Source organism: Neltuma alba, unplaced genomic scaffold (genome assembly GCF_004799145.2).
Source record: "Neltuma alba isolate B1F8T4 unplaced genomic scaffold, ASM479914v2 tig00003098_pilon, whole genome shotgun sequence".
In the NCBI taxonomy this organism is placed as follows: Eukaryota; Viridiplantae; Streptophyta; class Magnoliopsida; order Fabales; family Fabaceae; genus Neltuma; species Neltuma alba.
This window is the reverse complement of record NW_021633139.1, coordinates 83,246-107,936: the sequence shown is the minus strand read 5'-3', so window position 1 is coordinate 107,936 and position 24,691 is coordinate 83,246. Positions and strand designations below refer to the sequence as shown.

Here is a 24,691-nt window from a genome sequence, read left to right as displayed (position 1 = left end):
GGAGGTCGCTTGTTGCAGTTCGGGAATTTGTTTTCTGTTAAGATGGGTATTGGGGAGAAAAGAAATGCCCGAACTACCTCGAGCAACTTTGCTCCATTGGTGGCAAAATTGTGTTTGGCCAGATTTTGAAACCTTCCCCAAGTGAGTCTAGTTTCTCTCCGTTGTGCTTTTTTTTTTTTTTTTTTAATTCTTTTGTCCTCCATTGCAGTTTGGAACATTCAAATAAACTTTTTATTGTTCAGATTAATTCTTTTGAATAAAACTGTTAAATATGAATGATCAGATTCATCTGACAATTCTCCCCTGCAGTGAAGGGAAGCTGAGCATGATGCCCATGGTATGCATGGGCATTTGTTGGAGAAACAAAGAAAAGGGCTCTAAAGAATAAGGAAAGGATGGTTAAATGATAATTTCTCTTCCCCTTGTTCGGAAAGCTTCTTCCCCCCTCCTCGAAAATTCTTTTTTATCAAATTAAAGCCAAACCATGGTTTGGAGAATAGCTTCTGGAGAATTGATTCTGGAGAGAATAGATTTTGAGAGAATAGGTTTTCTGAAAAAGTGATTCTGAAAATGTGAGAGTGTTTGGATAGGTTTTGTCAGAAGTGCTTTTTACATGTAGAAATTACAAAAAAGGACATAAGTTTAAATGATAATTACATATAAGATATATTTCATAATATATGTTTATTTGAAGTAAATTAATAATATTAATAAAAAAATTTATACGTATATAAATTAATAAAATAAATAAATATTTTTTGGAAAATAATTTAATAAAATATTAAATATGTATATATATTAATAAATAATATATATTAATAAAATAATAAAATTAATACGCATATTTTTAATAAAGTAATTAAATATGTTTTTGTAAAATAATTAGTTATGCCACAAAAAATATGATCATTTCTTAAAGATTTTAAAGATGAAAAATCCCATAATTTTTTTTTCACAAAATTAAAGAAGCACACAAAAAATTTCATATCAATTGTCTTAATAATAGAGGTTGCAACGAAAAATATTTGTCCAAGTACTTTTTTTTTTAACAACACATTACATTATCTGAAAAGAAAGAAGAAATAAAAAAGACATGACTATTCTCGTATATAGTGAATAATTTGATCTCTTATGGAGTCACGAAGTCGAGCCATATGAGATGAAGATTCTATTGATGAAGGTATATGTGAAGATCCAATTCCATCATCATCGTTATTTTCTTCTGCATAAGAACCTTCTTGTTCAAACTAAATGAAACTAGGATCAGAAATGGATGTTGATCTAATGAAGTTATGTATGGCCATTGTTGCACAAACAATTTGAACCTGTGTTGGAAAGTCATAGCTCGGCATGTTTTCTAAAATTGCAAACTTACTCTTCCAAACTCCAAAAGTTCTTTCAATAGTGCTTCGTAGACTTGAGTGCAAATAATTAAACGCCTCATTGTCATTTTCAAGTGCAGATGACCTTCGAAAATCAGGGAGATGATAGCGTTCACGTCTGTAGGGACCAAGGTATCCCACGGGTGTCGGATAGCCAGCATCCACCAAATAATATTTGCCTACATGAAATATATGATTGGTGTCAATAAACTTTGTTTTGTAACAGTATCGCATAAATAAATTGTAGCAATTTAAAATATACCTTGAGGCGGATGGGGAAAGTTCATGGAAGGAGTTGTGAGAGCGTGGTCAAATATACGAGCATCATGCGCACTACCTTCCCATCCGACTAATACAAAAGTGAAGCACATGTCCCAATCGCAAACCGCCATTACATTTTGCGTCACTCTTCCTTTTCGGTTAACAAATTTTGTTTGCTCAGTTGCATTAACAACGCATGAAATATGTGTTCCATCAATTGCTCCAATAGCATGTTTGAAAAAGGACCAGTATCGACCACCGGGCTGTATTTTTGAATGCAAATGCTGAAATGTTGGATCTTTTGGTTTGATATTGGACATAGCAAGTCTACAGCATGCCAGTAAGACATTATGGAAATGTCTACTAATTGTCTCCCCCGAATGCTGAAATCTTTCTTGCTGCATCCTACTACTAAGCGCATGGCCAACGGTATTTAAAAACATTGCAACCATTTCATGTATCCCAACATTTCTAGTTTCCGTAAGACCGTGTTGCTGCAATTCTGTGCAAAGACTGAAAAACACTTCCCTTTCCATCCTAAACATGTTATAACAACGGGTGGAATGGCCTTGTAAAACGTCCCTTACCCATGCCTTGCCTGTATAAATACTTGTGTGCTGGGGCTCTTTACACAAATGAAGAGAAGCGTATCCACCAACTGCTACTGCAACTTGATTAATCCGTTTGTTCTGTCGTTTACGATACTTTTCCGCAATTTTAATTTCATCAGCCATTTTTTGTCTTGTCCTGTGCACATAGATATAAAATTCAGAAATCCTCATATGAAATTAGTAAACATTTAACAAGGAAATAAGTTGTCTAATTCCTAAAGAAGTTTAGCAGTCACATAATACAATAGTGCTGGTTACATCATTCCTAAAACATATGCAAATTATCACAGTCATCTCCTGAATAACACAAAAAGTAGTCAAATACTATGATAAGCAACACAAATGAAGTCTCAATATTTAGTTGCGTGCTTCAAGAAGATCAGGAGTCTTTCCCTCTTGTTCTTCAGAGTCACATACATCTCCCTTGCAGCTTGCTCCCTCATAAGGAGTGTTGTGCACCGGCCAAACAAATCAGGATCATCAACAACTTCATCAACTTCGTTAAGGTGCTCCATGACTCCCGCAATTGACGTCTCATAAGCACGCGCTTCTTCTTCTATCTTCCTAGCACGTGCTTCTGAAATCTCTTCATATTCACGCTGAGAATCATTTTCATTTGCCTGAGCTATCCTGCTTAATGCATCTGCTATTTTCATAGTGGCAGTGTTCTTCTTCTTCATGGATTCGCCCTTTTTTTAACCCCTAATGAGCTACTAGGTCGACTGCCACCTGTGCTCTACTACCCCCGACTGTTTTCCCGTCTCATCCCAGTGTTGCCTCCACTTCCTCCCATTGTCATTGAATGTGACCGAATTAAACTCTCCGCTTATCCCAGTTGGTGCCCCCAATATTTCATCACTATCTCCAGACCCTTCTTCCATATCATTTTCGGGAACTCCTTCGCTTGGAAGCGTCATGGAAGAAGGTGTAACATACTAGTTTTTCTATAAAAAAAAAATTGTAATCAAATATATATAATATTTTATTAGTAAAAAAAAAAAAAAAACCAACCCCCTTTTTCCACGGAGAGTTGAAAATTTGGGGGGGGGGATTTATTAAGAAGGGAAAAGATGGGGGGAAAGTGGCGTAAGTTGAAAAGAGGGGAGGAGTATTAAATGGGGCAAGAAAAAAAGAAAGAAAGGAACGGACAAAGGAAGAATGTTTGGGAAAGAATAGTAAATGAAGGTGGAAAAATTGGCAATAGTATTAATTGAAGAAGGAAAAAGGGAGGACGCATGTTGGAAAAAAATGGGGTATAGTACATGGAAGGAGAATTTGGGGAGGAGTAGTAGTAAATGATAGAAGAAAAAGAAGGGGAAGTACGGATGGAAGTGGAAATTGGGTGGAGGACGGTGAAGTTACATGTGAGAATATATATATATCCTCATCCCGGTTGTTTCTTGCAAGCAAGGAAGAGAGACGGAAGAGGAAAGAGAGCGAAAGAAGAGAAAAGAGAGTGAGAAGCAGAGAGGAAAGGGGAGAGAGAGCTGAGTTGCAGAGTACCTGACAGTTTTGGAGATCATTTAGGTACACAAAACTACTTCTTGTTATCATATTTTCTTTATGAATATTTCCTATATATTTATATCTTTATATTATTAGTTTCATTATCATGTTTAGAAAATTTTACGTTTGGGTATAGAGTAAATATGGAGTTTTGACAATATATGACCGTAGAAATTTAAAGATACATTATTAAGGAATTTTAATCGGTTTATTTTTGTTGAATGATTATTTTGAGAATTTTAAACTAAGATTTTAGTTGAAAAGTTTGTTATTTAGACTTGTAATATGTTTTTACCGATTAAATTTGAGTTAAATAATTTATTTGAGTTATTTTATATATTATTGAGGTTTTAATCGGTTTAAATATTGAATAAGTTAAAGATATATTTTGAAATAATTTTTGAAGCTTGAAAATTGTAATTGAGATTTGGTGAAATGAGATAAGTTACGTTTGTTTATAATTTAAAAAATTGTTTGGTTTGAAAAATTTTAAATGAGATTATAATAAATAATTGAGAATTTTAATAAAATCTTTAGATTTTGGTATAAAATATATTACTTTTTGTTAATTTAAATAGCCTTATATGTAAATTATTCAAAATAATATCTATTATAAATGCCTAGATTTGGGAGAGTTAATATATTTATGTAATTTTGGTTTAGAGGGTAGTCTTAGAATTTTAGAGTAGCTTGGAGTAGTTCTGAGTTTATATTAATAAATATTTATGTGCAATTTTGTAGACTTGAGAATTTTGGAGTAATCTTTGTGTGAATATTTGTAAGCTAAAGAGTACCAGGTAACTCTGAAAATTCTTTCTTGTACATGTGAATTGTGTATGATTATATTGTGGATTTACTAATTATTATATTCCTGAAATATAATATTATGATTTTTTGTAAATAAATGTTTTGGTATGTTATTTGATTTTGTTAAGATTTATTGCTATAATTATGATCAATATTTAAATATATTGATGGCTATGAATTGTCATGATTGCTATTAAATGGTATATAAGTTTTATTGCTATCTTATTTTAATATATTTGAGGACGTATTTATGATGTAACATTATTGGCATCTGACATGCATTGTTGGGCTAAGGATAGAAGGAGATTGCATGGATATAAAATTACCACGTGGTATGCCATCACTCGGTGCACAGTGGATGGCACTTGTCAGGGCCCCTTCTTCCATGTTTTCCTTTGGCCGGGAATTCATTGGAGCTGTGGGACATGTGACACCTCCCTATTCACAAAGGAGGGGAGCCATAGTCCGAGCTTGAGCTCTATATCTTTGGCCGGATATATCTCTTGTATCGGTGAGCTTGGAATAATTCAGTAAAATGGATTAGTTCCTATCGGACTATGTGTTAGCCTATGGCTCCAGTCAGCGGTATAAGGGTGGACGGTGATATAAGGGAGGCAGCATATTGCATTATTTTTGGATATATTAGAAAAATGATATTGGTATATTGTTGGAAAAAAAAATGAAATTGAATTGGATGTCTCAAATCCGTGATTTTTTTAATATATTTATACACACATATAAACGGATTTTTGGTTTATCATATATGATTTGCTTGTATAGGTTAGAATTTCAGTAGTTACTGAGACGTTTGATCTCACCCCCTATATTAACAATTTTCAGGCGAAGGATCTAGTAGGAATCAAGGGAAGGCACCAATGGAGTGAGCCGTGAAGGCTTTTGTGCTCCTCAAGCACATGCTATGTTATATTTTTTTTGCCATGACTATAAGACTTTAATAGTTTATGTTGTTAAGTTATGTTAGAAATGTTTTGAAATTTTGACTTAATTGCAGTATTAAAAATATGTATGGACTTTTAAATTAAATATTTTATTGCGTATATTGATATAATTATGTGAGGTGTTACATTTTTGGTATCAGAGCTGTAACGTTCCATGGCTTTTTAATTAACTTTTATGTAAAGTATTTTCCCAAAAGGTTTGGAAAAAAAAATGGCTAGGGGTCATGGCAATTTAAATATAATAACATGTGCACTTCCCTTTAGTTTTTAGATTAAAAGTTTATTTTAGTAACGCTGCTTAGTTTACCTAGTGTCCCTGTGCTATTCTACATAGGAAGGGAAGGATGGTGAACACTCGAAGGACTAATTCTACCCCAGTTCCACATCAAAATGTTCCTTCTCGTCAAGATAATGATGCTATTTTGCGAGAATTACGAGATTATGTTGTGAGCATTGATCGAAGAGTAAGGAGACATGAGGACGAGCTGTTGACAATCAAAGGTCAACGTGATAGCCATCAAGAAGAAAATGGCCCTGTTGATGATGAAGCTCCCAGTGACCACCAGTCAATAGGTGATACCCTTAGAGGCACTGAATCGAAAGGTGGTAGCAGTGCACATTCTCAACAAGACCTTGCGCGTATCACACTGCTCTGGGAAAGTTTTAGGAAGTTTGATCCTCCTAAGTTTGAGGGTAGGCTGAATCCATCTGAAGCTGAAGAATGGATCGAAAGGCTGGAGACTATATTCAGAATAGTAATCTGCACCTCGCAGGAAAAAGTGCAACTTGCTGAGCAGCTGTTACAAAAGGCAGCAAGGAAGTGGTGGGACAGCATCAAGCCTTTTGAAAGTGTAGAGATAACTTGGGAAAGGTTCAAGGAGAAATTCTTCCAACACTATTTTCCTAATGCCCTTAGAGCGGATCAAGAAGCAGAATTCTATGCCTTCAAGCAAGGGAACTAAATGAGGAAGACTTCATTGCTCGATTTCTCGAGTTAGTTAAGTACATTACTTATCCGCAGACGCAACCTGACTCAAAATGGATGGCTGATAGGCTACTGGAAAAGGCTAGGCCAGAATTAAGAACAGCTCTAGCACCCTTGGAGATTAATGATTTTGAAAAAATGTGCACCAAATTGCGAATCATTGCTAGAAGAATGAGAGAAGAAGAAGCTGAGAAGAGAAAAGAATCTTATACAAGGTCCGTTCCATTCATGAGACCTACGGGAGGAATCAGTAAGAAGAATACCTACAGCTTCAACAACTCCAAGAAGCGGTTTAATCAGCCCTCAAGGAATCAATCTGGTGGACCTTCAAGGAGTCAATTCAGTGGACCCTTGAGGAGTCAATTCAATGGACCTCCGAGGAGTCAAGTCAGTGGGGGACAGAGCTCTTACAGGGGTTCTACAGCTCCTATCACTAGCACCGCCAATAGTCAAAGGTGTGCTAAGTGTGGGAAGGTGCATCAAGGAAATTGCATTATCTGCTTCAAGTGCGGGAAACCGGGCCATATTTTCAGATTCTGTGAGGAAGGCTCACGAGGGTCAATGATACTAGAGCTGCAGTCCCAGGAAGAGTGTTTGCACTATCTCAAGAAGAAGCTGACACTTCTCCTAATTTGATTAAAGGTATTCTCAAACTCCAAGGCTTTGAAACTCAAGCTTTATTTGATTCTGGTGCAACACACTCATTTATATCTAATGATTATGTGCCTCGTCTAAGTATGCATATGTATGAATTGCCTTGTGATGTGATTGTCTCTACACCGGCGGGAGCCTCGGTGAAAACTTCTAAAGCATGCTTGAATTGCATGATTGAATTTGAGGGTAGAACATCCACTATAGACCTTGTTTGTCTACCCTTAAAGGGTATTGACCTGATTGTAGGAATGGATTGGTTGTCGGCAAATGACGCCATCCTAGATTGTAGAAGGAAGACCATTTCTTTACCGGTCGCCTTGGCCAGTTCTAGTGGGCCACAACTGTTGTCTTTAGTGCAAGTTGAAAAGTGTATTCGAAAAGGTTGTCAAGCCTACATGGTGTTCTTCTCCATTCACACAACAGCTGAAAAAGGTGTAGAGGAGATTGCAGTGGTGAGTGAATTCCCGGATGTGTTTCCAGAGGAGATAACAGGTTTGCCTCCAGAGAGAGAAGTGGAGTTCTCCATTGATCTTGTACCTGGAACCGAGCCTATCTCTAAAGCTCCTTATCGGATGTCTCCATCAGAATTAGCAGAGTTAAAGAAACAGATCGAGGAGTTGCTGGAAAAGGGCTTCATTAGGCCGAGTGTATCTCCTTGGGGTTCGCCTGTGCTCTTTGTGAAGAAGAAGGATGGGAGCATGAGACTGTGCATTGATTACCGCCAATTGAATAAGGTAACCATAAAGAACAAGTACCCTTTGCCCAGGATCGATGATCTACTTGACCAGCTATCTGGAGCGTCAATATTCTCTAAGATTGACTTAAGGTCAGGTTATCACCAATTAAGGGTTAGATCTGAGGACATCCCAAAAACTGCATTTAGAACAAGATATGGCCACTATGAATTCCTTGTTATGCCGTTTGGGCTAACCAATGCTCCAGCTATCTTTATGGATTATATGAACAGAATCTTCCGACCTTACTTGGATAAATTCGTAGTGATCTTTATTGATGACATCCTTATTTATTCTAAGGATGAGGAAGAGCATAAACAGCATCTTAGAATTGTGCTGCAAGTGTTAAGGGAACACAAACTCTATGCAAAGTTGTCAAAGTGTGAGTTTTGGCTCAAAGAAGTAAAATTCTTGGGTCATGTTGTATCAGCTGAAGGTGTGTCAGTAGACCCTAGTAAGATTGATGCAGTGTTAAAGTGGGACCAACCACAAAGTGTCACAGAAATCAGAAGCTTTCTAGGACTGGCAGGCTACTATAGGAGATTCATTAAAGGCTTTTCGCAGATAGCTATGCCCTTAACCAGACTAACTAAAAAGGACCAACCGTTTGTTTGGACTGAGAAATGCGAAGCAGCCTTTCAGACTTTAAAGACCAAGTTGACCATCGCACCGGTACTTGTGATTCCAAACCCTACACAGTCTTTTACTTTGTATACTGATGCTTCTAAGAAGGGTCTTGGGGCTGTATTAATGCAAAATGGTAAGGTAGTTGCTTATGCTTCTCGACAATTGAGGCCGCATGAGGAAAACTACCCTACTCACGACTTGGAATTGGCAGCAGTCGTATTTGCATTGAAGATTTGGAGGCACTATCTCTATGGTTCGCAGTTTGAGATTTTTAGCGACCATAAGAGTTTGAAGTACTTGTTTGATCAAAAAGAACTTAACATGAGACAAAGAAGGTGGATGGAGTTTCTTAAGGATTATGATTATGAGCTAAAGTATCACCCAGGGAAGGCAAACATTGTAGCAGATGCTTAAGTAGAAAATCTATCCATGCAGCCCAGTTGATGGTCAAGGAGTGGAACCTACTGCAGGAGGTGCAAAGTACACCTATTGATATAATGTCTGGGTTAGTTGCTACCATGAAAGCACTAACCATTGAGAGTACAACTTGGAAGGAAATTAAAATTGCCCAGTTGGAGGATGAGTATCTACTAGGGGTTAGGGAAGAAGTTGAACAAGGAAAAGAGTCCAAGTTTAATATTGGTGAAGATGGGATACTAAGATATAAAGCGAGGGTGTGCCTCTCCAATGATAAAGAGTTAAAGAAGCTACTACTTGATGAAGCTCATAGAAGCAAATATACTATCCACCCTGGAGTGACCAAAATGTACCATGATCTAAAGCGAAACTGGTGGTGGCCTAGTATGAAGAAAGATGTAACTGAGTTTGTCTCTCGTTGTCTAACTTGCCAAAAGGTCAAGATTGAACACCAGAAGCCTCCAGGATTATTGCAAAATCTAGAGATTCCAGAATGGAAGTGGGATAGTATTTCCATGGACTTTATCACAGGTCTTCCTAGAACTCAATCTGGGCATGATGCTATTTGGGTGATTGTTGACAGATTGACTAAATCAGCTCATTTTCTAGCCATCAAGACAAATTACTCTTTGGAAAAGCTAGCACAGATCTATGTGAAGGAGATCGTCCGATTACATGGCATACCAAAAAGTATTATATCAGATCGAGACCCACGATTCACTTCAAGGTTTTGGAGATCGTTGCAAGACGCCATGGGAACACGGTTGAGGTTTAGCACCGCCTATCATCCCCAAACTGATGGACAAACAGAGAGAACTATCCAGACGCTTGAGGACATGTTAAGAGCTTGTGCAATTGAATTAAAAGGAAATTGGGATGATCACCTTCCTTTAGCAGAGTTTGCTTACAATAATAGCTTCCACTCAAGTATTCAGATGGCGCCTTATGAAGCATTGTACGGAAGAAAGTGTAGATCTCCACTTTGTTGGACAGAGTTGAGCGAGAGAAGTTTGATAGGTCCAGAACTGGTGGATTATACAACTCAGAAGATTAAGATGATACAACAAAAGCTGCTTACTGCCCAAAGCAGACAGAAAAGTTATGCAGATAGGAGAAGACGACCATTGGAATTCATGGTAGGAGACCATGTATTTCTAAGAGTCACACCGATGACGGGTATTGGAAGATCAATTCGAGCAAAGAAACTCACTCCTCGTTTCATAGGTCCTTATGAAATTTTGGAGAGAGTAGGACCAGTGGCTTACAGAATTGCCCTACCTCCACAACTGGCCAATATTCATAATGTATTCCACGTGTCACAACTCAAGAAGTACCACCCAGATCCATCTCATGTGATTGAGCCTGAAGAGATCGAGTTACAAGAGAATCTTACTTTCAAGGCCGAACCTGAACGCATTCTGGACGCTAAGGATAAGCAACTTCGGAATAAAACTATTCGGTTACTTAAGGTTTTCTGGAAAGGAATGTCTCCTGGAGATGCCACCTGGGAAACCGAAGAGCGAATGCGGCGTGATTTTCCTAACTTGTTTGATTAGGAAGAGTTGGTACTATGTTAGTTTTGATTATTGTACTATGTACTTGTACTTATTATACTTGTGGTGCTTTTGATGTGTAGTATAGACATTTGTGTTTGTGTCTGTTGCTTGAAGTAAACTCTTTCTCTTCGTGTATCGAATTTTGGGGACAAAATTCTTTTTAGGTGGGAAGAATTGTAACATACTAGCTTTTTCTATAAAAAAAAAATTGTAATCAAATATATATAAATTTTATTAGTAAAAAAAAAAAAAAACCAACCCCCTTTTTCCACGGAGAGTTGAAAATTTGGGGGGGGATTTATTAAGAAGGGAAAAGATGGGGGGAAAGTGGCGTAAGTTGAAAAGAGGGGAGGAGTATTAAATGGGGCAAGAAAAAAAGAAAGAAAGGAACGGACAAAGGAAGAATGTTGGGAAAGAATAGTAAATGAAGGTGGAAAAATTGGCAATAGTATTAATTGAAGAAGGAAAAAGGGAGGACGCATGTTGGAAAAAAATGGGGTATAGTACATGGAAGGAGAATTTGGGGAGGAGTAGTAGTAAATGATAGAAGAAAAAGAAAGGGGAAGGTACGGATGGAAGTGGAAATTGGGTGGAGGACGGTGGAGAATTACATGTGAGAATATTATATATCCTCATCCCGGTTGTTTCTTGCAAGCTAGAGGAAGAGAGACGGAAGAGGAAGAGAGCGAAAGAAGAGAAAAGAGAGTGAGAAGTAGAGAGGAAAGGGGAGAGAGAGCTGAGTTGCAGAGTACCTAACAGTTTTGGAGATCATTTAGGTACACAAAACTACTTCTTGTTATCATATTTTCTTTATGAATATTTCCTATATATTTATATCTTTATATTATTAGTTTCATTATCATGTTTAGAGAAAATTTTACGGTTTGGGTATAGAGTAAATATGGAGTTTTGACAATATATGACCGTAGAAATTTAAAGATACATTATTAAGGAATTTTAATCGGTTCATTTTTGTTGAATGATTATTTTGAGAATTTTAAACTAAGATTTTAGTTGAAAAGTTTGTTATTTAGACTTGTAATATGTTTTTACCGATTAAATTTGAGTTAAATAATTTATTTGAGTTATTTAATATATTATTGAGGTTTTAATCGGTTTAAATATTGAATAAGTTAAAGATATATTGTCGAAATAATTTTTGAAAGCTTGAAAAATTGTAAATTGAGAATTTGGTGAAATGAGATAGAGTTACAGTTTGTTTATAATTTAAAAAAATTGTTTGGTTTGAGAAAAATTTTTTAAATGAGATTATAATAAATAATTGAGAATTTTAATACGAAATATTTAGATTTTGGGTAATAAAAATATATTCACTTAAGTTGTTAAATTTAAATAGCCTTATATGTAAATTATTTCAAAATAATATCTATTATAAATGCCTAGATTTGGGAGAGTTAATATATTTATGTAATTTTGGTTTAGAGGGTAGTCTTAGAATTTTAGAGTAGCTTTGGAGTAGTTCTGAGTTTATATTAATAAATATTTATGTGCAATTTTGTAGACTTGAGAATTTTGGAGTAATCTTTGTGTGAATATTTGTAAGCTAAAGAGTACCAGGTAACTCTGAAAATTCTTTCTTGTACATGTGAATTGTGTATGATTATATTGTGGATTTACTAATTATTATATTCCTGAAATATAATATTATGTTTTTTTGTAAAATAAATGTTTTGGTATGTTACATGATTTTATTAAGATTTGTTGCTAGTAATTATGATCAATATTTAAATATATTAATAGCTATGAAATTATCATGAATTGCTATTAAATGGTATATAAGTTTTATTGCTATCTTATTTTTAAGATATGTGAGGAAGTATTTATGATGTAACATTGTTGGCATCTGACATGCATTGTTGGACTAAGGATAGAAGGAGATTGCATGGATATAAAATTACCACGTGGTATGCCATCACTCGGTGCACAGTGGATGGCACTTGTCAGGGCCCCTTCTTCCATGTTTTCCTTTGGCCGGGAATTCATTGGAGTTGTGGGACATGTGACACCTCCCTATTCACAAAGGAGGGGAGCCATAGTCCGAGCTTGAGCTCTATATCTTTGGCCGGATATATCTCTTGTATCGGTGAGCTTGGAATAATTCAGTAAAATGGATTAGTTCCTATCGGACTATGTGTTAGCCTATGGCTCCAGTCAGCGGTATAAGGGTGGACGGTGATATAAGGGAGGCAGCATATTGCATTATTTTTGGATATGTTAGAAAAAAAATGATATTGGTATATTGTTGGAAAAAAAAATGAAATTGAATTGGATGTCTCAAATCCGTGATTTTTTTAATATATTTATACACATATATAAACGGATTTTTGGTTTATCATATATGATTTGCTTGTATAGGTTAGAATTTCAGTAGTTACTGAGACGTTGGATCTCACCCCCTATATTAACAATTTTCAGGCGAAGGTTCTAGTAGGAATCAAGGGAAGGCACCAATGGAGTGAGCCGTGAAGGCTTTTGTGCTCCTCAAGCACATGCTATGTTATATTTTTTTGCCATGACTATAAGACTTTAATAGTTTATGTTGTTAAGTTATGTTAGAAATGTTTTGAAATTTTAACTTAATTGCAGTATTAAAAATATGTATGGACTTTTAAATTAAATATTTTATTGCGTATATTGATATAATTATGTGAGGTGTTACAGAAGGTGCCCATGACTGTGGTCCAGTTGCAGCGACAGACCCAAAAAGTTGAGTCAAGTCAGCCCGAAATTGAAGTCCTCTTTCTCTAAATTTCTCGTAGCCTGGAACTTCCTGCGCATTCAACACCAAAAAAATTCTTTATTATGAGAAAAAATGTTAACATCAGAGAAATTGCAAGCTCAAATGAAGTTAAATGATTACCACTATTTTCCTCTTCCACCAATCATCAGGGGCACTAACTGTATTCCTTTCCGCATCCCACCCCAAACCTGTCTCACGGAGCAGCCTATCCCATAACTGCCACTCCTTTCGCAGAGAGTCAAATTTGTTCTTTAATTGGATTTTTGTATAAGCTCTCCCAGTCTTTGCGGTGAAGTTGTCCTCAAGACTTGACCAAGCAGGCTTGGTCAAGCTAGTTCCTTTTCTTCCCCCTTTCTCAACTTCTTCAATGCATAGGTTAATAAAGACTTTTGTGGCTCTTATATCCCACGAAGCTTTTCCATTTTGTTTACTCATGATGCTATGGACCAATTACAACATTTTAGTTATCACAAGTTCAACCCAAAAAACATTCCATTCAATTTGGAGATATGATATAACATGCATAGTATTTAACAAGTATAGCCACATGTTCTATACCATTTATGTCAAGTTAATTGAAGTAAAACATTAAGGTGAACAAAACAGATCCTTTGTCTTCAATAAAGCACAAAAAATGAGAACTAATCAACAAAAGAGTGCAGCAACCGTGAACAAAAAATTCCAAGCAACCGTTTCAGCTACTCTTATTCCAAAAAATTTCACCTTTGCGGAAAACTGGTATATGCTATAGCGACAGGACATTTTACAATACGTGAGAAAAATTTCAATGTTCTGTGTCCAAAATAAAATCCAACAAAAATAATATAAGATCAACAAATAAGAATTCCAGCAGCACAAACATCCACAACCGACCAATGCTCTGCCTCTCATACCCACACAGACGAAGCCACACGATGTCTCTCATACACACACACGAAGCCACACGATGCTCGGTCTGTCATACGCACACACACAAGCCATAGCCAGTCACAAATTCCCGAACAACCATACTCGTACACACACACACAATTCTGATCAATTGTTCCAGAAGGGCCGACGGCAACTCACTCTGGCAACAAGTCGACTAGAGTTTCTGAAGGCACGATGGCAGCTCAACGATGGCAACAACTGGTCGGGTTTCGGACGGGACGACGGCAACTCACCGGATTTGATCAACCCACATGATGCTCTGTCTCTCACACACACATACACGAAGCCACAACCAGTCACAACCAAGCGAACACCCAAGAGTTTCACCGAAGAAGAGGAGAGAGCTCACCTGAAACGCTAGATCTGAGCAATGGAACCAGACACGGTGACCTCAGCAAACGATGACCGAACGAACTGAACACGGAAGAAGATCTTGTTAATCGAATGTGTGATAAAATTTCAGAACGAGCGACGGAAACTCACCGGTGGCAACAAGTAGACTGGACTTTCAGCACGGGTGATGGCAACTCACAACCTTGGTCGAGTTTCGGAAGCTACGACCCAGTGGCAGCAAGTTCGATCTAGAGGCAGGCAACTCACCGGTGGCACAAAGTCTCGGTCGACTTTCTCAGAAGGGGCGACGGCAGATGCAAGCTGAGAATGGGAGAAGAGGACGGTCAAATTGATCGATTTTCTCAGCAGGGGCGACGGCAGATGGAGAATGGGAGAAGAGGAAATTGTCGATTTTGGAGAGAAGGGGCGACGGCAGATGCGCAGCTGAGAGGGAGAAGAGGATGGTCAGTTCGGTCGAATTTCTCAGGGGCGACGGCAGATGCGCAGCTGAGAGGGAGAAGAGGATGGTCAGTCTCGGTCGAATTTCTCAGGGGCGACGGCAGATGCGCAAGCTGAGAGGGAGAAGAGGATTGTTCACCGTTCCGCAAGCTGAGAGGGAGAAGAGGATTGTTCACCGTTCAGTGCTCTGACAATAATAATTATTACTGTAACGACTAGTTTTCAATCTTCAGAAGCGAAAAATTCTAGCTTATCGTGAAACCTTGGTTTGGCCGTGCAAAACCTTGGTTTTCTCTGAAACCTTGGTTTTGCAAAAAATGAGGGTGTTTGGCAATCTTTTTACCCAAACCATGGTTTGGGCCTCAGAATTGATTCTACACAGATTGCCAAACACCCCCTAAGAGAATTTGATTTAGTTGCATATCGTCCATTCTGTTCTCTCTATAAAGATACTGCCACATGAGGGAAATACTGGTACAAAATCTTCTCCCTCCTCTGTCCAAAACTAATCAAGCAGCTTTTGGTGCTTTTGACTTCTGAGGGAACTGTCCATTTGAACCAGAAAGTTGTACCATGCATAATTATCGAGGAGACACAGTGCTCCTTATTCTACACACACACAATTGTGATATGATAGGGTGGGAAATTATCGAATAATAACAATCAATAATGAATTTTTCTCTAATATGCTGCAGCCTTGAAGTATAAATCAGGTCCGCAAGCTCAGCTTTTTTCAGCTGAAGTTCATGTGACCAGACCAACGACTATTGGCAGCGTTTGACGTTTGTAGTTCCTTGCGAACTCGTTCCACTTGCTGGCTTTTATCGGCTTTATGGGCACTGTGTTTCTCGCGAGCATCATGTTTTTTTGTACCACCTCTAATGCAATCATTAATATAAAAATTAGTTGAAGGATCGAAATTAGTTTTAAATATAAGATTTTAATATATTTTACCTCTCAAATTTTAAATTGTTTTTTCTAAAATATTTTTACAAGTAATTTCAATACCTATGATTTAAGAGGGTAATCTAAGTCAACATATATCTATTATAATTAACTAATTTAACTAATTTTTTTTTAGTTTTATCAAATTGGTTATTCAATTTTTATCTTAAGAACCGGAAATAGTAATTTATTACTACTTTCTTTCCTTAATGTAAGATTCAGTTAATTAATTTGAAAAAAATTTAAAAAAATAATAAATAAATTGTTTTAAAATATTTACACTTATCTTTTTTTTCCAAATTAATTTGTCCTATTTAATAAGCACACAACTTTATGGGTTATAAGTCAACTGCTTTTCAATTAAGTAATTTTTATTAGCTAACTCAATTGAATTGATGATATAAAAGAGAAATTATGCCGTTTGAATTAGGAAAAATGATTTAAAAAGAAGAAGAAGAAGCTGCATACCGTTATTTGTAAATTCAGTATTGTCAATACCAAATAAAATGTTGTTATCAAATTTGATTTAGGATTTAGTAATTTTTAGCTTCTTTTTTTTAATCATTTTTTCTTTGAATTATGGGTTCCACCATCTATTGCTTCCTATGTAATGTCATCTCAGATTTTTTTTTCTTTTTTTGAAGAAGATACTTTTCAATGTATTAATAATCAGTGACAGACAAAGACAAAGATAAGGATCATCAACATTTAAATTTGTAAGTATGAATTGATGGCCAAAAAAATTGTAATTGTGAATTTTAACTTGCGATTGTGACTTCCACGTCAAGCTTTTTAGTAGATTACATTGGTCGTTTCTTTTGTTCTTTTTGTAACATAATAACTGAATTAATGTCTGGCCCAAAAAAAACCTGAATTAATGCATTCTTAATAATCATTTTAAATAAATTATTTATTATTTTCATCATATGAAAATACAAAATATTCCCGAACTAAAAAATAATTTATCTCTACTTCTACTTGAGAAATAATGTTATTTATTATTCTTACTTTTTAATAAAAATGATACCAAATTAGCATGATTTAATTTGCATCTGAATACAATTTTAATTTTATAAACTCTTTTAATTATTTATTGTACTTCAAAAGTTCATTAATAAGTATAAACTTTTATTAATTTATGATACAAAGGATACAAATCTACTTTACAAGTTTTTTTTTAATCAATTTACAAAAATGACATTATTTTTATAAAGTATAAACATTATGAGATGTTTGGTTGAGCTGAACAATGCATTCACGTAATTCGAGATAAAACTTCTACTTATTTTGTATATCATAAAATTCTTTTAAAATTATGGTCTGACTTCCACCCAAAAACAACTTTAGTTCATTTTCTCAATCTTAGAAAAGTAGTTAATGGGATTCTATAAAAAAGAACTGACAAAGTTAAAAAACTTGATTGAAATTTAAGAGATGAAAGTAAAACATCAAATATAATTAACTAACTAAAAGTACACCTGTGCATAAAATTTGTTCTATCAAGGGTACTCGTTTGTAACAGGTTATAGAGTTTGAGGGACTTATCTTACGTTTAAGAAACCCTTCAGGAATTATATCTTTCAACCACCAAATTCCATATTTATTCCAAAGTTATCCCTTCAAGCCTCATATAGCATTCCAACTTCAATCCTTTGCTGTAATGGAACCCTCAGAGCAGGCAATCCAGACCGGCAATTGTTATGCAAGAATTCATAAAATGCAAGCATAATTCTGTCAAACCAGCCACAGTTAGGGCCGATATGAAACCGAGTTTTTCCACGAACATGAACCACGCCGGCAGACCGTGCTTCTTCTAACCTGGAAATCTCTTGTTCTATCTCATGAGGATCAAATGGGACATGGCCATTGCATCTCTTTATATGTTGCATCAAACTACTAGTCACTTGAGATAAAAAATCATCTTCTAGGTTCAAAGAATCTGCATAGCCATACTGAATCACACAACCGTACACCCCTTTGGGGCTCAATTTGTTTACGACAATCCTGTCACGTGGATCAACCTTGGGGACCAACAGGTACCTAAGAGTTGTGAATATTGTGACCTTATGGAAGGATTTCATATTCTTCATGTAGTGTCCTAGTATAGGAGTCAGACCATCTTGAATGTTAGTATAAAAGAAGCATAAGCCAGGCACTGTTTGAATGCTGCGATCTGCCAAAAGCATTTCAAGTCTGTCCAAGGTTATCTTGTGGGTTAACTCGTACTGGACCTTTCTTTGTCTACCATAAAACCAACCAAACATGATGATGGCAAGGATAAAGGAAATGGCGAAAGGAATCCATCCACCTTCAAGGAGCTTAGTGAAAACCGCACTGACATAAACCCCTTCCACCACAAAAAACACACAGAAGTATAGAGCTACCAGAATAGCGGGAGTCCTCCATATCATGATCATGACTAGTGTAAGTAATATAGTGGTGATGAGCATCACTAGACTAACAACAACACCTGCAGCAAAAGCCGGTAAGGTACATGAGTAATCATGAAGTAAATATTACGGAATCTTACCAGTACTAAATAGATGCAAGGTAACATACCGAAAGCATTTCCAATATCTTTTCCATCCCCAAAAATAAGTATGACAGCAACACAAAGGACCATGAGGATGTAGTTCACTTCAGGTGAGTAAACCTCTCCCTCTTTACTAGGCGATGTGTGTAGGATCTTTACCCGGGGAAAATAATCCAGCACAACAGATTGCTTGATTACAGAAAAGGTGGCTGATATCAATGATTGGCTGGCAACAACTGCAGCGGATGTTGCAATAACAAAGATAGGCCAGTAGATTGGAGCTGGTATAAACTTGTAGAACCCATCATCATGATCATTGGGATTCTTGATGAGGTAAGCTGTCTGTCCCGCATAAGTCAGAACTAAAGATGGGTAGATTGTGAATAAAAATGCTATCTGTGAAAAGGAGGAAAATATGAGGATGGCTACAAGCTGAAACAGAAGCATAATGTAAGCTTTAAAAAATAGGTCAAGCATAATGAAAGCCAACCTGAATGGACCGCTGGTTAAAATGACCAAGATCAGCAAACATTGCCTCGGAACCTGTCAACATTATGAAATTTCTAAGAATTAAATGAAAAAGACATTTATAAACACAAGAAATGGAGATATTATGACTTATTATTATTCGCTTGCATTTAAATTTAGGTGAAAATTTTGCATGGAAATCATGATTCCATGTATTGACCATCATAAATTATTCAAGAAAACAAGAACTGGACTGGATGTATAGTACCAAAAAATACTCTTCAGACTTTAATGCAGAGATATGATGCTCAAAGAACAACCACAGTGAAAAAGATAATGAAACCTAAAGGCATCTTCTGAGACTTTTGCTAGGATTATAGAAGATTTATTTTATTATTGTAGATGTTACACCTTTATTGTAGGGACAGGATATTATTCTGTATTTATGAGCCACTAAAGCAAATAATCCTCTCTCTTGTGTGTGTGTGTGTGTGTGTATCCCTCTCCTCCTAATGAATAAAAGTCATAATTCAATGATATATGTCTAGAACTTTAAATAATCCTAACGTCCATTTAAACCTTAAAGGAAAGGTGAATCTTCCCAAGCCAAGTAAAAGGTACCAAATATTTTAAGTGATAATTATATTCGACAGAAAGAATTGACTTGATCCCCGTCTTATAGTGTTTGACATATTCTGAGTACTGGTTAGTGGTTACCCTCAAAATTTGCTTACAAGATTCTGGCCTTTTAGTGTTTGACATATTCTACGAGTGCTGGTTACCCTCAAAATTTTCTTACAAGATTCTCTTTTTGGTCAAAAGAGCAGATAAATTATCAAGTTTATGGCCTTGCTGGCCACAAGAACTAATGTAAAGCAAAAAGCATAACATAAAAATGCATGTGGCTAGACTAGGGGTTCTTCAAAGATAAATTTCTCACTTCTATGTCATGCATTAAGGATAAGACATATACCTGTGATGCAAAGGACTGTACCACCAAGTAAAAGCCATCCAGTTTTTCCGTTTTCCCAAAAGAAATGGAATATGTAGTGCGGTGATAAAGCCTTGAATATACTTGGATAGTGGCGTATGATGCTGTAAATTCCCACAAGTGGGGTGCAAAAGGTCCATGCACCCATTATGGGGGAAAACAGGAAACTCACACGGGATGTACCATATTTCTGCAACAAGAACAGCAAGATCAAGACAACTGCTGAAAGTGCTTCCACGAGTGCTGCAACAGCATGTACAACAAAAAGATTCAGAAGAGAAGAAAAGTCATATAATACAGAAAGCAAACCGTACAACAAAGTTACAGACTGACTTAAGCTATATTGCCTCGTATATTATGATAACATCGGTAAGCTTTCACTGAAGATTTTGTCAGCTTGAACGTACCATTGTAATTGATCAATTGGCCATATTAAATCAAATTATACTTAGTTATTTAAATTCTAATCATCAATTTATTCACGAGAGACCTTAAAGAAGCATGGTGATCAAAACTCAAAAGCTTCTAATTGTTCAGCACACAGTACTCTAAAAATCAACGAATGCTTCCTGCGTGATTTTAACATAATCTCCAATTCTTGAACACAGTAGAGAGAAATGAAATGCCACTTATCAACATATGGCAATGAAAGTTGTGTGATGTAGTCCACTGCTACCAATTACCACAATCTCTCCAATGTTTGCAATATGTGTGTGCGCGTGCGTGCGTGCGTGTGTGTGTAACACTTATTTTTGTAAATATTTGTTAGGGCTGCTGGCCAATAGTGATGGAATATTTTCTGCTTGACAATAAAATAATAATATCAGCTTGTTTTAGAAAACGAAATCATTCTTTTATGTAAAGTTGTCTTTGTGCCAATCCAAGCAAGTGGCAATAAAATCATCCAGTGCTCGTAATTTTCCAACTAATGAATTTGAAAAATCTCAAGCTCATGGCCTAGTAATATTGGCTGAAGAACTTACATTTGCTGACGGAAGGAAAAGGGGCTCTTAGTCCATCAATTGCTGACAAAACTGGGAATAAAGTTACAAGTTGAATCAAACATCTACATAATAAAAGCCACTGCATTATTTTTTACTGAAATATTGAAAAAATACAACATTCTGAGGCAAACCTGAAATTGCAGGTGTAAGTATGCCATCACCTATAAGCATGCATGTGCCTAACATGGCAACAAAGAGTAATACCCTTCGAGCAACTAGACTTCTTTCAAAAAATTTCCCAAGCCTACTCTGTGTTTCAGTGCCCCTTTGCATGTTTGAACTGGCACTTGAGAGTAAATGTGATCGCTTAGAAGGCAGGATTCCAATATTCAAATGCCTGCAAAGTAATGAATACAAGGCAAAAGTTCCACCTGCAATTCATCATGAGCTAAGGAAGTCAAGAGTCCATGGCAAGCACATTTTGGCCTGTATGTGTGTGAGCTTAGCTGTGTAGTGAGCTCAATTATTGAACCTTATATCACCAAAGTACAGTTACACAATGAACTAATCTAAAAAGCTTAGTTAATATCCCCTCATACAGCTTCAACCTGGGACATTGATTTAATAGATCATAACATGCTATTTAATTTACTACAGAAATCTATGGGAGGGAACTATGCTCTTCTAGCCTTTTCAAGAGAATAAAATTAACAGTGAATTTCGATTTTGTGTGTATACCTTCACCATGATCATCAGCTTTGATAGCTATGCTGGCATATTTTACAACCCCTATTAGAGTGAGAGTCCAGAACATGATGCTGTAGATACCCAGATAGTCATCTTCTGTTGGAGACTTCAATGGCATTGAAGGGTAAACATACAGCGGCGATGTCACAAGTCCGCCAAATACGACCCCCAAGGTCCTGTATGCAAGTACCAATGTTTTCCATGTACCCTTTTTCTGCCACAAACAATAACGCGCATAATTAAGCCCAAAGGAATTACAGACATAGAACGGAAATGACGCCATCAACCATCATGAACTTCAATGAACAACACAGACAAGGGAATAGGGGACTCCTTCTTAACAAAGTAATTACATGTATTGTTAGAGATGGAATGGAAATACAGACAAAGGAATGAAAATATACAATGTATCAAAGCATGCATGATACGATCACTTTATTTATACAAAAAGAAAACCGGGGCCAACGAAAAAAAAACTAAGCATTTAAAACATTCAGGCTGACCCCCGAATGAAAAATTCCAGCTTTTCAAATTTCCAAAACAAAGATACAGACAGACAAAAGAAAAAAAAACATAGAAACGACAGCTTGTCGTTGGGTTTGGGAATGAAGACATTGGCATGAAAGCGAAGAGAAAAGGGAGGAGAATAGACAAGAACCTCGGACAAAGGGAGTGAGGAGTGAGGAGGTTGGAGCTCGGGATCCATATCCATGTGCCGAAGAAGACGCAGAGACCACAAAACCGCACGATGGAGAACACTGCGGTCTACGCCGATGCTTGAGTATTTAACAAAGAAGTTATTCAAGTCTTCAACGTCGTAAGTGGTTCTATGGATATGATTACCCTTGTGGGCAATTTTTTCTTTCCTTCACCAGAAAACGTAGCTTGTGTTCGTATCGCCGTAAAGAGAACTATTAGGAGGGAACGTGGGGCCGGAGGGGGGCGCCTCTTGGCGCTTATAGGTTTTGCTGATTCGTCCACGCTCTAGTTTGTTGCTTTTGTGCATGATGTATGGACCGCAACAAAAGCTCCTAGACCTTTTTAGGCTATGGGTCCCAATTAAATCTGTTGTTATCTTTCTCAAAAGACTTATCGTAATCTTTTTTTTTTTTAAACAAACGTTCAATTTGATGTTTTTAAGTGATTTAAGGTATTTTAAAGTTTAAAATTTATTATTTTAAGGAACCTTAATAATTGAAAATATTCAATAACAAATTGTATTCTTTAAATGAATTTGACCTGTTGAAGTCTGTCTGCCAAGGGGAGAAAAGGAAAGGAAAGGAAAGGAAAGGAAAAGAAAAGGAATGAAAAGATCTCCAAATCTCTGGGCATAAAAACGCTTCATATGATTTTCTCAAATATCAACCGTAAAGAACTGGGATTGCCCAAATTTTTTTTATAATGGGAACTATTTTTAAGAACGTTTCATTTAAAAAAATTTCAAATTAAATGATGTATTTTTTTTTAATTTCTTACTATTATCACATATGATGATTTTCAGACGAAATATTATTATTATTGTTATATTACCTCCTATCCTTAAATATAAAATCTTAATTCTTTTTGTTTCTCAAAACTGTAACTTATTCTTTAAAGTATTGCTATTATTTACACATTTTAAGAGGTTTTCATCTAAAGATAGTTATCATTAGAAAAGATATTTTAAGAAAATCAATTCATATTTGATAAAAAAGTAACTTAACTAATTTCTTTACTCTATTCAAATTAATTACATAGCTTTTCTATTAAAAATCAGAACTAGCACTTCTGAAGATTTGCATATAGATTTAATCAAATTTAGTATTCTATCATTTAAATAAATAAATAAATTTTAATTTATATCAAATAAAAAATTTTAATCCCAAACTATGTATAAACAATGAATAGTCGTATGCAATGGAAGCTGGAATGTGGTGTATGAATAAATATAATTTATTACTAAGATGTTGGTTCTTAAAAAAAAAAAATGTTTTATCCTCTCAAAGTCTTAAACACAAGATATCAAGTTTATTAATATATTGAAAATGTCTCGTAAATATAGGATTAAATCTCGCCTTAAATACATTTTGATTAAATAAGAGATATAAACTTGACAATCTAGATTCTTCCTCTTTTGAAATTGTACTCCTCCGGTCCTTAATATAGGACCCAATTCTTGAGTTGGTTTTGGTCTTAAATATAAAACCCATTTCTCATATTTATCAATTTTCTCTAAATTAACTCTATAGATACTCCCTCAACCATAATCAAATAGAAAAGGGAGATGAAGTATTAAAAAAGATGATTATGGTGTTTTAGGAAAAATGTGTCACTTTTTTTATAATTAACTAACTTACCTAACTTCTTTAATCTAATCAAATTAATTAAATGGGTCCTATATTAAGGACCGGAGGAGTACATATTGGAGGTGCTATTTAGTACTAAAAATAGACATTTCTTTCCATAAAAAAATTTGTTTTTTGGTTGAGTTTAGACTATCCATGATTACTAGTAGTAGCTACTAATCTACTCACACTATAGACTTCTCAAAAAAAAACTTAGTGCTCGTCGTAAGACTCTTTTCACACACAATGTCAATGATTAAACCTTTAATTAGATGTTTAAAAAAATCTAGCTAAATGCTAGCTAATGAATTTAAATCTTGCATTGGTAATCGGGTTTTAAGTTGTTCATGAAAAGGTTGCTGTTAAAAGTGCGAGTTTCGTATTGGGCTCTTGTTCTCGTGCACACATGCATGTATTCTCCTCCCTTAGCTTGGCCTTTCTGGGGCCTCACCCAAACTTCACACATGAAACTGATGATGATTTATTTGAGTAACCCCAAAATCATTTTTTAAAAATATTTTTTTACAAATCAAGATAAATTTCTTCACATATTTATTTCGCATACTGTTAAAAACACTTTTAAAATTATGGTTTTGTTCTTAGCCAAGCATCTTGTTAGATCACACATTTTGGGTTGCAGGTATCTGGGCATATACTGTCAATTCTGGAATCCGTTCGTTCCTCTTGCCTTTGACTTTAGCCATGCATACGTAATTGACTTTTGGACGTCAATCAATTTCTAGGCAAAGAAACGCAG

At 35.9% G+C, this 24,691-nt stretch overlaps 3 protein-coding genes across 3 annotated transcripts; all 3 read right to left on the bottom strand.

The window, feature by feature from the left end:
* Nucleotides 1-2,336: 2,336 nt before the first annotated feature.
* On the bottom strand, nt 2,337-2,933 carry LOC114740302 (uncharacterized). Its single transcript, XM_028928421.1, has 2 exons — nt 2,620-2,933; nt 2,337-2,390 (listed from the first exon to the last, which is right to left on the bottom strand). Exons 1-2 carry the CDS (start codon nt 2,908-2,910, stop codon nt 2,370-2,372), a joined length of 312 nt encoding a protein of 103 aa, XP_028784254.1. The 5' UTR covers nt 2,911-2,933; the 3' UTR covers nt 2,337-2,369.
* A 10,435-nt stretch (nt 2,934-13,368) lies between these two features.
* Nucleotides 13,369-13,695, bottom strand: LOC114740293 (L10-interacting MYB domain-containing protein-like). Its single transcript, XM_028928412.1, has one exon. The coding sequence runs from the start codon at nt 13,693-13,695 to the stop codon at nt 13,369-13,371; it is 327 nt and encodes a 108-aa protein (XP_028784245.1).
* Nucleotides 13,696-17,331: 3,636 nt separating this feature from the next.
* On the bottom strand, nt 17,332-22,450 carry LOC114740300 (probable potassium transporter 17). The gene is made up of 8 exons (XM_028928420.1): nt 22,269-22,450; nt 21,602-21,824; nt 21,055-21,294; nt 20,903-20,953; nt 19,902-20,162; nt 18,951-19,003; nt 18,487-18,856; nt 17,332-18,397 (listed from the first exon to the last, which is right to left on the bottom strand). Exons 1-8 carry the CDS (start codon nt 22,320-22,322, stop codon nt 17,547-17,549), a joined length of 2,103 nt encoding a protein of 700 aa, XP_028784253.1. The 5' UTR covers nt 22,323-22,450; the 3' UTR covers nt 17,332-17,546.
* Between the last annotated feature and the right edge of the window lie 2,241 nt (nt 22,451-24,691).